This window comes from Sinohyriopsis cumingii, chromosome 6 (genome assembly GCF_028554795.1).
Source record: "Sinohyriopsis cumingii isolate HCF-2022 chromosome 6, ASM2855479v2, whole genome shotgun sequence".
Classification (NCBI taxonomy): Eukaryota; Metazoa; Mollusca; class Bivalvia; order Unionida; family Unionidae; genus Sinohyriopsis; species Sinohyriopsis cumingii.
Genome location: NC_142966.1, coordinates 2,279,579 through 2,294,315, shown reverse-complemented (window position 1 = coordinate 2,294,315; position 14,737 = coordinate 2,279,579). Strand labels below are relative to the sequence as shown.

Sequence of the window (14,737 nt, the reverse complement as noted above, 5' to 3'; positions counted from 1 at the left end):
CAATATCAATTCTACCTCTGTTGTCAAAATTATTTGAAAAGCTTGTAGCCATTCAGGTCTATAAATTTTTGGAAAACATAACTCTCTGTTTCATAAAGCATGATCAGGATTTAGAAAGTACCAGTCGTGCCAAACAGAACTTACCAAATTAATTGATTTTTTTACCTGAAGGAAATGGATAATGGATATATGAGTGGGATTCTTTTCTTTGATTTCAAGAAAGCCTTTGATCTTGTTGATAATGAAATTCTTCTGCAAAAGTTGAACTGTTATAGGTTCGACAATCCATCTTTAAACTGGTTTAGATCATACCTAAACCTAAGGTCTCAACTAGTAAGCATTGGAAATAATAGCTCTCAAACTCACACTATTCATTCAGGGGTCCCTCAAGGCTCAGTTTTGGGCCCTCTCCTCTTCCTTATCTATATCAATGATCTACCATTAAATAATGAATCCACAAATACAGATTTGTTTGCAAATGATGCAACCTTGTATACATCTAGTTCTGATACTGAAGTTTTCTAAATGAGAATAAACTCAGACCTTATTAGAGTCCAAAACAGGGCACAACAAAATAGGATGGTAATTAATGAAGGTAAAACAAAATGTATGATTTTGGAGACATCACAAAAGCCACACAAATCAAGGAACCCAGAACTATAACTTGCAATAAATAATCTTCTGTCCTGTTTGAAAATATCAGACATGAAAAGCTGGTAGGTGTGTCCGTATACTACATGTCATATATTCTTCCAACAATCGATTATTGTTCAGATGTATGGGGAGACTGCTAAATCTGAGTTTTACAGGATTTATAAACTTCAGAAACGAGCAGCACTTGTAATTTTAGATGTATCTATTGATCATCCCTCAAAGGCATTGTTTACAGAGCTCAAACGGTTCACAATATATGACAGGATAGATTTTCATAAGGCAGTACTTTTATATAAATGTTTACATGGAACTGCATCAGAATATCTTCAGGACTTATTCAGGCCTTAATACCAGTTGAGATCAGTATCACATGGAAACCTTCTAGCACCAAAACCTTGAACAGAACAATTTAAAAAGAGCTTTCAATACTCTGGTACAGGTCTGTAGAAAAAGCTTCCACTACATCTAAAATCTGCTGAAAATATTAGAGTTTTTAAGAAGAGATATCATGAGCATGTATGTGCTTCTAATAGATAATGGAATTTAGTATTTTAATACTAAACATGTTAAAATAAACAGTAATTATTGCTATCTTCATATAATGTGCATTGTTATACTCTCCTTAAGAGGGCCTCAAGGGAGAATAGTCCTTGACTAATGAGTCACCCTCTATAAATAAAACATTATTATTATTATTATTATTATTATTATTATTAATTTTCAGTTTAGGGATGAAAGTTGGTATAATTAAACATACATCATTTTTGGAAAAAGTGTTGTTTATTAACCATATTGGGGTTTATGTCTTCAAAGTCAAGAGTCAGTATTTTTAAGTGTTCCATCAGACTTTCCCTTCCACTCTGTAGCTAAATATGTTTGAAACTTGATATACTTTTATCTGTCAGAAGTTCAGTTATGAATGATGTGGCAGGTTCTATCTTCAGTGTCAAGGTCAGGGGCCAGTATTTGGTTTTAGAAACATGGTCCCTTGAACTCATTAAATTTGTGAGATATTTTATAAATGGATAAAATATGGAATACTTATTTATTATCATTTGAAGATGTGTTTCATTTCACATTTGAGTCCAATCTTGATGTTCAAGGCTTCATATCTTTATTTTATGGTTGCTTTTGTTTCTGCTCTATATTTAAAAAACTGACCATGGGTGTTCCTCTGTTTGATGGCATCTCATGGATCAAAGACAAGTTTTTATCTTGAAAGTTAGGTCTTTGTGATAAATTTCTTCACATTTTCCCCCATTTTGCTCTGATGCCTTTGAGAGACCCATGCAGCTTTATTACTTTACCTGTCTTATTTAGTAACTTTACTGCTCTGTCACAAGGGTCCTAGTCAGATTTGTTCACACTAAATTTGGTTACCTTGCCATGGTAGGCATGGTATGAAATTTCATTTTATCAAAATTTGTGTTAAATCAACTGTAGTTCAGGAAGGTTTATTATCATTATATTCCAAGGGACAAGATATGTATCTGTTATCGCTATATTCCCAGGGATAAGATATTTATCCGTTATCACTATGTTCCCAGGGATAAGATATTTATCTGTTATCACTATATTCACAGGGATAAGATATTTATCTGTTATCACTATGTTCCCGGGGATAAAATATTTATCTGTTAATACTATGTTCCCAGGGATACGATATTTATCTGTTATCACTATATTCCCTGGGACAAGATATTTATGTTATTACTATATTCCCAGGGATGATAATATTTATCTGTTATCACTTTTAATATTCCCAGTGACAAGATATTTATCTGTTATCTCTCATAATAATCTCTCGGACAACATGTTAGCTGTTTTTTTTCTTCTATTTATGGCACAAAGTGACTGATATAACCACTCATGGGTTCGAGAGTAGGAAACAAATTAAAAATATTCTTTAATAATTTTACACTATATTCTTAAAGTATCCTAATGTAGAATAGACAGCACTTTTTGCTCTGTCTTGTGTGTGTGTCAGCATTTTTCCTCAAAAAATCGATGAGGTGGTCACATAATTGAAATTTAAATATAAAATATTCAAATGAGGTATGAAAGATTATTATAAAAAGGCAACTTTGATTGATATATTTTATTGTAATTCATTATTATTAAATGCACAAGAAAATGTCATTTTTCATCCAGATTTGTCATTGCTTTGGTTTTAGCATTATTCTTTCATGCATTAATACTTTTGTCTCAAACTAATTATTTATTGATAACTATTTTTGCTTTCAGTAAACTACTTTATATGCTCACTTTTAAGTCAAGTCCAGGTGTCAACAACGTAGACCCTGATCAATTGTCGCATAATACTTCAACTGATTACTCCCACAGTAGAAGTCGCACAGGTCATGTATATGCAATTACTCGTCTTAAATATACATTGTTGTTTTAAAATTTATTACTGATTTTGTTTAACTGAAGTCTATTCAATCCTGATTATTGAATGCTCTGCACTTTACTGTCATCAAGAAACTTCCAGACCAAAATTATCGATCACTATTGACTTTTACAATGGTGGCCAGCTACTAAACTGGGTCAAGAAAAGAGCAGGTTGAGTCTAATCTTCACAATATAGGGCACTACGAATTCGTTTATCAAGATGCGTAGCTTAAATTGTGACATCACAGCACATGACATTCATTCTGGATTGTACAGGATCACACTTGTACATTAATTTCATCCAAAAATGCCAATGTACTTTAACATAGGTTTTGCCTTATGTACTTCTTGGAGCATGTAAATAATGACTTTCCAAAGGTACATAGATGTATGGGGATCTAAGTAAAGTGACTCTTAAAAATCAAATTCTAAAAAAAATGACACTCTTTACAGAAAAAAATGGTGTTGAACTTGTACATGACCTGTATGACTTTTACTATAATAAACTGCATTGACCCAAATCAGCTGATGCTTTATGCAATGACAGATCTGGGTCTGTGTAGTTTACAGCTGGACTTGACATGTAAGTGCGCATATAGGATATAGGATAGAATTTAGCTTAAGAGAAGTATTTTATGTAACTCTTCTACTTTTTAAAATTAATTACTAACAACAACACTGGTTTCTGACAGAGAAAAAAGGGAAAACTATTGATAGCCACACTCCCCTTCTACCAATGAAGATGACTGGGAGAAGGGGATTGGAGTGTAATCAATCGTTTTTCGATGGGTTTTTTAACCAACAGAAGTGATTGCCTATGTATGGACATAACTTTGGACCTCAAAAATACATTACACTTAATTGATTGGCATTTCTGATCAAGCCTGATGGAAATTTTTATTTGATAGATACTAAAACAATTGTTAGAGGATCTTTTGTTGTAAAGGTCAAACATGTGCTGCCACACCACCACACAATATATTTGTGGTTAAGGCTTTTTGGACACCTACTGCATCTCATTGGAAATCCATTTCATAACCTCCCTCTTGTTCAGATACAAGTATTCACATACAAGTGTATTTGGACACCTGTGCACAGTCTGCTTTACAGTGTGTTTTGATGTCTTCAGTAGACATATCCAGTTTGAGCTTGGTTTTTTTTGTGCGATCTTCAGGGAATAAAAACAACATGTAAGAAACTGTAGGCATTGAGGAAAATGACCATGACATATCAGGTAAGGGAAAACTAATTTGGTGTTTGAAACTAGTAACAGGGTTGGATTCTATCTTATCCTAAATGTAGGCTGTTATTTTAGCAACACAGAAAAAATCAGTATACTTTTAAAGTTCTTTAATACCACTTCTCTGATTCTACAACCCAGAATGTCTGATAGAGCATAAGACACTTGTTTTAACTGGGGATCAAAGTAAGTAGATATTAATCATTTGTCTTACATGAGCTCCAAAGTCTCAGAGTCTGTTTGGTGTTAATGAGAATAGCTTTGAAATTATAATTAAAATAAACATTCAACCTACACAGTCATCTCCAGGATGCAGCTAAGCTGACACTGAGTCACACATGTCCAACATCTATTCTAGAGACATGTATCACTATAATTCTCTCATAATAGCATCATAACCAAGATTTCATTCAACACTTTCTAGAATTAGTATGATTATAATCATGTGAAAAAAAATTGTACAGCCATTAAGATTAAATTTCCCTCCATATTGTTTCTATAAATAACAGATATATTCAGAAAGGTTAAAATGATTTTAAGCTGAATTTAATATATACATGTACTACACATCTCTTAAATATCCAGGCAGGATTCTTAATATCCATCCCACATCTCCCACTCCTCTGGTTTAAAAGTGCAAACACATAAACATTGTGCACAGACAATTACCTATGTGTGTGTGTGTGTGATTTGGATTTTTAACATTTCTTCAAGAATTTTTCAGTGATTTTGCTACGATGACTGCAGTTTATAGTGATGTCTAGTCTTACATGTAAGATCTCAATGCTGATATTTATGTTTTGGGCGCCAGGGTCTTACTGCCTAATCAACGGCCACTGTGTAGTGTGTTTTGATGTCAACTAACATCGTAACGAAAGTAAAATTTTCAGGAATATCTCACACAGCTGGTAACCAATAACAAAGCTTTTCTACAAAGTAAAATTATAATGTTTTAGTCACACTTTACGTACTCTGATGTCTTTTCTCTAATAAATCCAAATTCTCACAAAAGAAATGGACCTGTTTTCAAGTTTTGTTGGCCTACATTTCAGTTGGCTGGAAAGCGATGAAAGCCCAGAATGCTGAAATCAGGTTAAGTTGAAATACTATTCTTTAATGAAACGAATACAAATATATTATGTCTATATGAAATATATCCCGCACATGAACCTACTTGAATATATTTTGGCATACCTCGCTACCATCTCATTTCAACAAATTCAAATGTATGTCAATGGAACATGAAAATGTGTCCATTTGCTAGTGTCAGATTTTGAATTAACCAGGACAAAAACAGCACAGTAAGTATATTAATTACATATCAGTTTATGTCCATATGGGCTGCCAAGTATGTGAGATATTCCTGAAACTACTCGTTCTGATGTCAACCGACATCGGAACATGCAATACAAGACCATTATTTGGTTAGTAAGATGCAGCACTAAAACATAAATAACATGTGATATGTCTTACATGTGGAACTAAGTGATGTCTAGCACTGCGGCATAATGCAGCAGACATGTAGCAAGATGCCCCACCCAGTCACATTATCCTGACACCAGGCTGACCAGTCCTAACACTAACGTCTTCATGCTGAGCACCTAGTGAGGCAGCTATTAGTACCATTTTTAGAAGTCTTTGGTATGACTCGGCTGGGGTTCGAAACTGTGACCTCCCACACAATTTGCTTTGAGCAAAATGAAACCAGTAAGCTTTGTATCACCTGTTGGATTCAGTCACTTACTACTGTAATACTAAAGTCAGATTCAGTCACTTGCTACTGTAATACTAGTCAGATTCAGTCACTTACTACTGTAATACTAAAGTCAGATTCAGTAACTACTGTAATACTAAAGTCAGATTCAGTCACTTACTACTGTAATACTGAAGTCAGATTCAGTCACTTACTAATGTAATACTAATTTAATACTAGTCAGATTCAGTCACTTACTACTGTAATACTAAAGTCAGATTCAGTCACTTACAACTGTAATACTAGTCAGATTCAATCACTTACTACTGTAATACTAAAGTCAGATTCAGTCATATACTACTGTAATACTAAAGTCAGATTCAGTCACTTACTACTGTAATACTAAAGTCAGATTCAGTCACTTACTACTGTAATACTAAAGTCAGATTCAGTCACTGCTGTGATACTAAAGTCAGATTCAGTCACTACTGTGATACTAAAGTCAGATTCAGTCACGTACTACTGTAATACTAAAGTCAGATTCAGTCACTTACTACTGTAATACTAAGTAACAATTTGCATCTAAGGCATGAGATATTTTCATTATTATTTTTTACCAGATGCAATTGGTACGGTTATTCAATGGCAAAAATCTAGTTTTCAGTATCTGAGGTAATGTCACTTGATGTCCATTCTAAAACTGTAAATTTAAGGGGAACATACTCGCTTCCATTTGAAAAACAGTTGAGGGAATTTAATGAAAAACATGATGGCGGGGCTTGAAAATATATGCATGAATTTTAGCTCTACTTGTCCCAGACTGGAAGAGCTTATGGGATGGTCTGTTGTCTGTTTGCACAAGTTTGTTCTTACTACTCCTTCTAAACTATTTGGAGGATTGCAATGAAGTTTATACACATATTCATCCCATGGTCTAGTTGGTTCTAAGTGAAACTGGTGCTGCTGGGCCATCCAGTATGGTTACCACAGCAGCCATTGTGAAAATCTAGTTGTCACTGCTCCTCCCGAATGGATAGTCATATCAGCATGAAGTTTTCATTTAAAGACTTCTTATGATGCTTAGTTGGTCTTAAATGAAAATGTTGCCAATGTATTGTTCACTATGCTGCCACAGCAGTCGCCGTGACAATCTTTTTATTGCTGCTCCTCCAACATGGATGGTCATATTAATATAGGGTTTTCAGTAATTGACTTGTTATGGTGCCTATTTATTCCTTAATGAAATTGGTGCCAGTTTGATATGAATCAATGTAGCCACCTTGGCTGTCATGTTATCTTACCACTATTTCTCCAGAATGGATGGTCATATCAACATGGGATTTGCTCTAAAAGAGGTCTAGTTGATCTAAATAAAAACAGTACAGTCTGACATCCAGTATGGCCATCATGAGAGCCTTCTTGAAAATCTTGGTATCTAGTTTGTAAATCATGTTATTGCTATTCCATCAACAGCCATCTTGTAATATTGTTATTGCTATTCCTCCTGAATTGATGGTTGTATCAACATGAGGTTTTATTAGAATACTTCTGATAATATCTAGTTGGTCCTAAATTACAATTGTACTGATTTGACATCCAGTATGGCCACCACATCACTTGAAATTCTTTTTATTGGTACCCAGCCTGAATGGATGGTGATATCAACAGGGGTTTTTCCATGAAAAGACTTCTTATGACATCTAGCTGGCTCTAAATGAAGATGTTGCCAATCAGACATACAATATGGCCATCATGGCAGCCATCTTAAAATTTATTATTGCAACTCTACTTGAACAGAAAGTCAAATTGATATGGGGTTTTCATTAGAAGACTTCTTGTGATATCTGGTTGATTTTCATAAAAATTTTGCAGTCTGACATCCAATATGGCCACCATGCAGTGGCCATCTTAAAAATCTTGTTATTGTTACTTCTAATGGGGGTGCTCACCAGTTATATAATTTTGAGAGAGTGATGTGTGTAAGATGAAGTTGTTTGCATTTGAAACATGCACAGTGGAGAGAATGTTGGCATACCTCTTTGCTACATTGATGTTGTTGTTGTTGTTGTAGGGTTTAACGCCATTTTTCAGCACACTATAGGCTGTACATGGCGGCTAGTATTAATGGTGGAGGAAGAACCTGGGAAATCCCTGGAAAGAACCACCGACCCTCGAAAAGCTACATTGATATAATGTGGCTGAAATTTCTTTGGATATTGTATTTAATGGAAATTGTACATGATCTAAGCACACCACTAACTAAAATGAATGCTTCCTAGTGCTAAAAAATTCAACCTGAATTAGTCTAAATAGGGAAAATGAATTTTGTTTTTCCTGATGCATTGGGATGTAACCCGTAGTGATCATGAGGTACCACTAGTCCGGCTAGCTCTCAGCTGAGTGGAGCCATCAAGTGCTCAACTTTGTTGTAGCTGAATGATGTGGTGCATGGGTGCCTGATAAATACACATCCAGATCCCAGTCAACAAATCTTGTGGCTGTAACCTGTTGAGGTTTGGGAAATCTTGGATTCTCGTCCAGTCCTCCACACAACCATCAGCTGTGTACATCACTGGCTGGAAACTTGGAATTGAGTGCAGACGTTCCATATCATGACCATGCATAAAAGCAGTACTGCTGTTGTGTTTCATTGAGCGCACTGCAATATACATAGGACTGGAGTATGTTACAGCATCGACTAACTTTCCAGGATTGGATGCGGGAGTTCGTGGGTTCGATCCCCGTCCGAGTCATACCAAAGACTTACAAAAATGATGCTAACAGCTGCTTTGCTGGGCGTTCAGCATTGAGAGGTTAGTGTTAGGACTGGTCGGCCTGGTGTCAGGATAATGTGACTGGGTGGGACATCATGCTACATGTCTGTGGCATGATGCCCCAGTGCTAGACATCACTATAAACTGCCACATTGCAGACATCGTAGTGATATGACTGAAAAATTGTTAAAGCTACATTAAAAATCCAAAATCACATCACATCACTTTCCTGGCGTCACGACACAGGCAGCATAGACAGATGGGATCAGTTTATGGCAAGACACCGCAGCAAAATCGTGATTGGGCAAATGCACTGTATACTCAAGATGCATCAATATGGGAACCTGGTTCATCGCTGCCTGGTTTCCAAGTCTCACTTTAGCCTTGTTGTCTTGGCTGAGGTAGAAGCACACATTTACTCCAAATAGAGAACAGATTTCATCTAGGTATGACAGATGCAAACACAAATGCTACATCTTTGTGATGGTCGTGAGTGGTATTGGCAGCTCTTGTCAGTTTCACAGGTACGGTCTTTATGTGATGTTTGCTTTCCATTAAGCTTCTTGGAAGAAACCACAGATACGTTGCTGACCTCGACAAATGATAGGCTAAGCCTTGTTTCAATAAGGTTTTATGTAGGTCATCTAGTGTCTTACACGATTGCAATTCCAGTGACTGGTGCTGGTTGCTGGCTGCAGCACCAATTGATGCATTATCAATAATTGCTTTGAGAAGATCCGGATTCTTGTCTGTGATGCCAGTCTACCACCTCTATCCCTTGTAAACTTTCATAGTTTTTCCCAAGATTCGGATGTTCTTCTGCTATATCTTCGAGAGTTTGTTTGAGTTTAATATGGCACTCACACTGCCTTGTGGCTTCATTTTCAGTTTCTTTTGCTTCAGAGTCAACTGACATCATTTTCTCCTTTATTTCCTTGGTCATGAGGCCTGCATCTCTTAAATGTAGTAAAGCCAATTGCTGTTCTTGGGCTTCAGAGATGTCACGTTGAACAGTGGTCTGTTGTGGAATTTCTGTTGTTTTTGTGATCCTGGTGGTAGGTTCAGACATGGCTGAAGTTGACGGACTTGATGCAGCGTTGCCAGCCGATATTGGTGGCAACAAATCAGATGCAGCTGAAATCATGATTGTAGGTGCTAAAGGATCAACGTCAGCAGGAGAGGATATCTCAGGCACTTCAGGCATCAATACAGTCGCCACTAGTGCCGGTGCTGGTGCTTGCGCATGTGTCCAGAAAGATAGAAGATTGCTTCCACTTGCCAACACTTTAATTGCTAGATCAGCAGTAACATATACATATGTAGTTTCATCACGCTTTATTTTATCCCATAACCAATTAGTTTCTTTTTGTTGTTCTTGTTTACTAGCTTGTGGCTTAGTTTTACACACAACTTTGTATAATCATTTATACTTAACCGTGTTATCCATCCTGACTGAATATTCAAAAACTCTTTTATTATGATCTTAAAACACAATTATTAAACTTGGTAAACTAGTCTCTGTATAAGTGCATCGACTGAACATCTGTTGTACTAATAGTAGACTGATGTACAGACCAGTGTTAGTACTAAAGTCAGGGCAGCATCAGCGCAGCATGAACAGAGCACCATGGCAGCTAAAATCTTGAGCCAGTGCAGTCTGCATGAGGCCAGATTGAAGGATGTGTAATGCATGTGGCAGGCTGCCAGACTGTGTCAGACTTGCTGCTGAGCTGCGTGATAGCTAGCAATCAGTGGTATGGTGGCATAAAAGTGACCTCTTGTACGGTCCTACTTCTCCTGGTAGCTGTGGTTCATTTGAAGGCCAATGTAGAAAAATTGCCATCAAGGTCACCCCTCTCCGCCCCCCTCCCATTTCCTATGTGTAACGTACATTATCTGTAGACCCTTCCCATACGCAAGCATATGTATTTGGGTTAACCTCCCTCCCCCCTCCATGTATACATACTAAATGGATTGCCCCATATAAAATGTAAAAATAAGTTTTCCTCGCTTTTTTTACAATTTGCCTCTGAAATCCAGGAAGTGAAAATTACCAAGTGGAGCTGACAGTTTTTTGAAAGGTACACAATCAGGAGTAAGGCCAAGCGGTATACTCTATAACCCATATTACATGCATCAATCATACACCAAAATAAAGGGAATTAAAGGTTCTTTGAACAATGCCTAAGATATACAAGGTCTTGTTTACATAGTCAGTATAACCAGTAAGGACACCCAGGGAAAATCATTTTCTTTAAAATTCTAACCCTATGCAAAATATGAAACTGTAGAGCACCACCAATAAAGGGATGTTTGCATCAGAATGAGGTTTTTGACTAAAAGACTTTTTATGATGTTTAGCAGGTCTTCAGTGAAAATGGTGCTGATTTGAGATTGAGTATCTTACGACATCAGCCATATTAATGATAATGTTATTGCTACTCCCAGAATGGAAAGTCATATCGTGATAGTATTATCTCTACTTCTTCCAAATGGATGGCTATATCAGTATAAAGTTTTCACCAGCAAATTGGTTCTAAATGAAAATGGTGTCAGTCATACATCCAATATAGCTGCCACAATGACTGTCTTAAAATCTTTTTGTAACTACTCGCCCAGAATAGATGATCATTATGACATGTGGGTTTTCATAAAAACACCTCTAATGTCTACTTTGTCCTAAATGAAGTTGGTGCCAGTCTGATATCCAGTATGTCTACAGGTAGTCATATTGGATGTCAGATGGGTACCATTTTCATTAAGCACCATTTTTATGTTGGGTCACAGTAGCTATTTAAAAAATGTTTTTATATATAGAATGTCAGAGATTGTTTCAGTGCTCAACAGTTAAAAAGTAAGACATGGTCATGTCTTTGACATTAGTCCCATTAAGGGACTCTTCCTCATGCATTTAGTTGATTTTTTTGGTACAACTTTTTAAAACTTAGAATGAATCCCTCAAAGTATATTGATACATTTTTTCTGGCTAATTTTTTAATACAACTTCTTACGTTCATTTTTTAAATTGTTTTTGTTTAATTACATTAGTGTAACACATAGCTGAAACATTTATTTTTCTTGTTTTCAGCATGAGGCCTTGCTAAATCTCCTCGAAGCCTGTGACCTGACAACCCTTAGTCGTGCTGTGGCCAAAGTCTTGACAACTACTGTTACATCAGCAGTATGTATACTCTTATGTATATCCATATTTGTTGTAACTTTTGGTGGAATTCATTCAGAACATTAGATACTTTAGGACTTGTGATAGAACTTTTGGAATTATTTTGGATATAATTCTCTGGTTAGTTTATCACCATAGAGTCATAGCAGAAATTGTGGGCTCATCTGGGATTCGGATTGAAAAATATTTTGGAGAAATTAAAATTGTTTTGAAATTTAAATTCATTTTGCTTCTGAATTTTCTTGGTCCTTGGTCTTTTGATTTCACAAAGTGAAACCAACAAGCTCTCACAATGTCATCAAGGGAAAAGAGAATATGATTGTATATGCACTTTCACCTGTGTAAGAACAAAAATGTTTTGTTTTGCATCTTCCTATGTAAATTTTATTATTATGTTATGATATATGTGTGTTTGACTATTATAAAAAAGAAAGCTTTTTTATATAAATTTTTCTTTTTCCTTATGAGGGAAGGTGTTATGTTTGTCCATACTTTATGTAACTTTTGGTGCATGACTATATTTTGTAGGGGCCCCGAGTGGCCGAGTGGTCTAAAGCGCTCTTCGTTATGGATCACTGCCGTCTCACCTCTGTCTGCGGCGGTTCGAGTCTAAGATTCAGCCAATGTGGGCATGTGAGAAAGCCTGCCAGTAGCTTCTCGTGGGTCGGTGGTTCTTTCCGGGGTTTTCCGGGTTCTTCCTCCACCATTAATACTGGCCGCCATGTATAGCCTATAGTGCTGAAAAATGGCGTTAAACCCCACAACAACAACAACAACAACTATATTTTGTGTGTTTCAGTATTGGTATGTAGATTGCACAGGATCTATAAATAGGTGTTGTCAAGTTTCTAATAATAAACATAATTGCAATTTTGGAGTTATTTACAGTTGGCTAATTATTAGGGGTGAAACGATACACCTCTGCCATGTATCAATACGATTCACAATACACAAATTGCAATACGATACATATCAATACACAAGAACTTGATGGTCTTTCTATCTTTGGAAGGTAGATGGTGCCATTTCATGTATGTTGACATTCTATTCCTTGGTTGTACTTCCAATATGCAAACTACAGATATTCATACAGTTATATATTTATATGCAGCTCCCATTGATGAGAATATAACAACAACAATACTTTCAAAAAGACTGCCTGTTGGTTGCAGTGAGTTTATCCAGTGTTTTAGGCCATTTAATGGTGGCTCCATTTGTCTTCCTTTGTTTTGTACAACATGAATGATTTGAAAACATATTACCAATTTCGTGTCTCAGTTACACTTGGAAGACATTACGATGTTATCTTCAAAACAGAAGAAATAATGCAATTTCCTTGTGCAAAGAAAATCTCATCTAGAACAAATCTGGGCATGTAAATAAGGTTAAATACCAACAAAATCTATCACATTTTATTTCCTACAGATGCAAAAGACTGCTGGAGCCACAGGTACTTGAATTTGTTAGTGAAGAAGGAAAACTATTGACTACACCCAGTCCTATTCTACAATTTTCTTTTACCTTACACAAGGTGATAAATTTGAGCAGTTTGACATCTGCCCCACCCCTCATTCTATGCTAATTTCATTTATTCCATCAGCACCTTCATTCACTGGTTAAATATCCCTGCATAAAACACGAAATTCCAACTTTGTTTCCCATGTACAATTTAAGGAGAGATGATGACAGGATTTTATCTTAAGACAGATCTCCCCCTTTATCAAAGAAAAAAGGAGGGGAGAAAGAAATAATTATAGGTCAGTATTTATCTAAACTTCAATATCTCTCTTCCTGACTGCTCCACTTTCTAATAGCTCTACTGAAATCAACATCTTTGACAGATATCACCTCTAGTTGTATTAAGTATTAATCTGTTAATTAATCCTGAGCATACTCTGCTCCTTTTCTTTGTATCAGTATTGTTCTTTGCTTCTTTCTGAAGGGGCATATACATAGCTAGCTTTGTCTGCTTGAATATGTTGGGAAACTGATCTTTGTGACTGTTATATACAATTTTCCTGAGATCATTATTATTATGCTCCAAAATAGGATTTTTCACTAACATAAACTTCCTTTGTCAAATCAATAGTTCACTGAATGCTATGCCAAATTTCAGTTCTGTTCCATAATGCTGTATAAGGGTATTAAGTCCATCAGTGCTTGTGCAGACAGGGGTATTAAAACAAATATCTTTACTTCTTAATTGCATTTTTAACCCTTATTTTATTCAGTTTATCTTAACCCTGATATGGATACATGTATATGATTTTGTAGCATATGATCTGCAGGGTGAATATGATTAATTTTAAAAAAAATTAAAACTGCATTATACTTTTAAATTGTCTGTATTTTAATTGAGCTCAGTATTCTGCCCTTTGTACATCTAATTTCAAAATACCACTGAAAGGGTCATGCTGTTCATTTTTTGTCCCTCCAGCATGTACATCTGACTTGTATTTAACACCATTTTGTCCTCAAAATCACTCACTGGTTCTCCATTAACACTTTCCCAGCTCCAATAATCTGATATACTTCATAACTTTAAAAATTACTGTCATCATCATTATCATTAGGCAAGTATTTGCCGAATGAAATTGTAATGAACCACGCAGGGAATCAGACATTTTGGGTTTTCTAGGTAGCCCATATTGTAAACACGCATTTGTAAAACTTTCTTCATGAATGGTTCAAACTACATCATAATTTTTATTCATAGGCATGTTGTTCTAATCCAATTTAGTTTCACAATGATTGATATCATGCTTGAAGAACCCAGATGTGGAACAGTTGCTACCAGAAAAACA

General features: G+C 35.8%; 1 protein-coding gene across 1 annotated transcript in view; it reads left to right on the top strand.

Annotated features, from left to right (window-relative positions):
* LOC149796270 (cGMP-dependent 3',5'-cyclic phosphodiesterase-like) overlaps positions 1-14,737 on the top strand; it is a 322,613-nt gene that overhangs the window by 28,359 nt on the left and 279,517 nt on the right. The window contains exon 2 of the mRNA XM_089960908.1: positions 11,841-11,933. Coding sequence (XP_089817034.1) covers positions 11,841-11,933 — 93 coding nt within the window. The remainder of the gene's footprint in view (positions 1-11,840; positions 11,934-14,737) is intronic.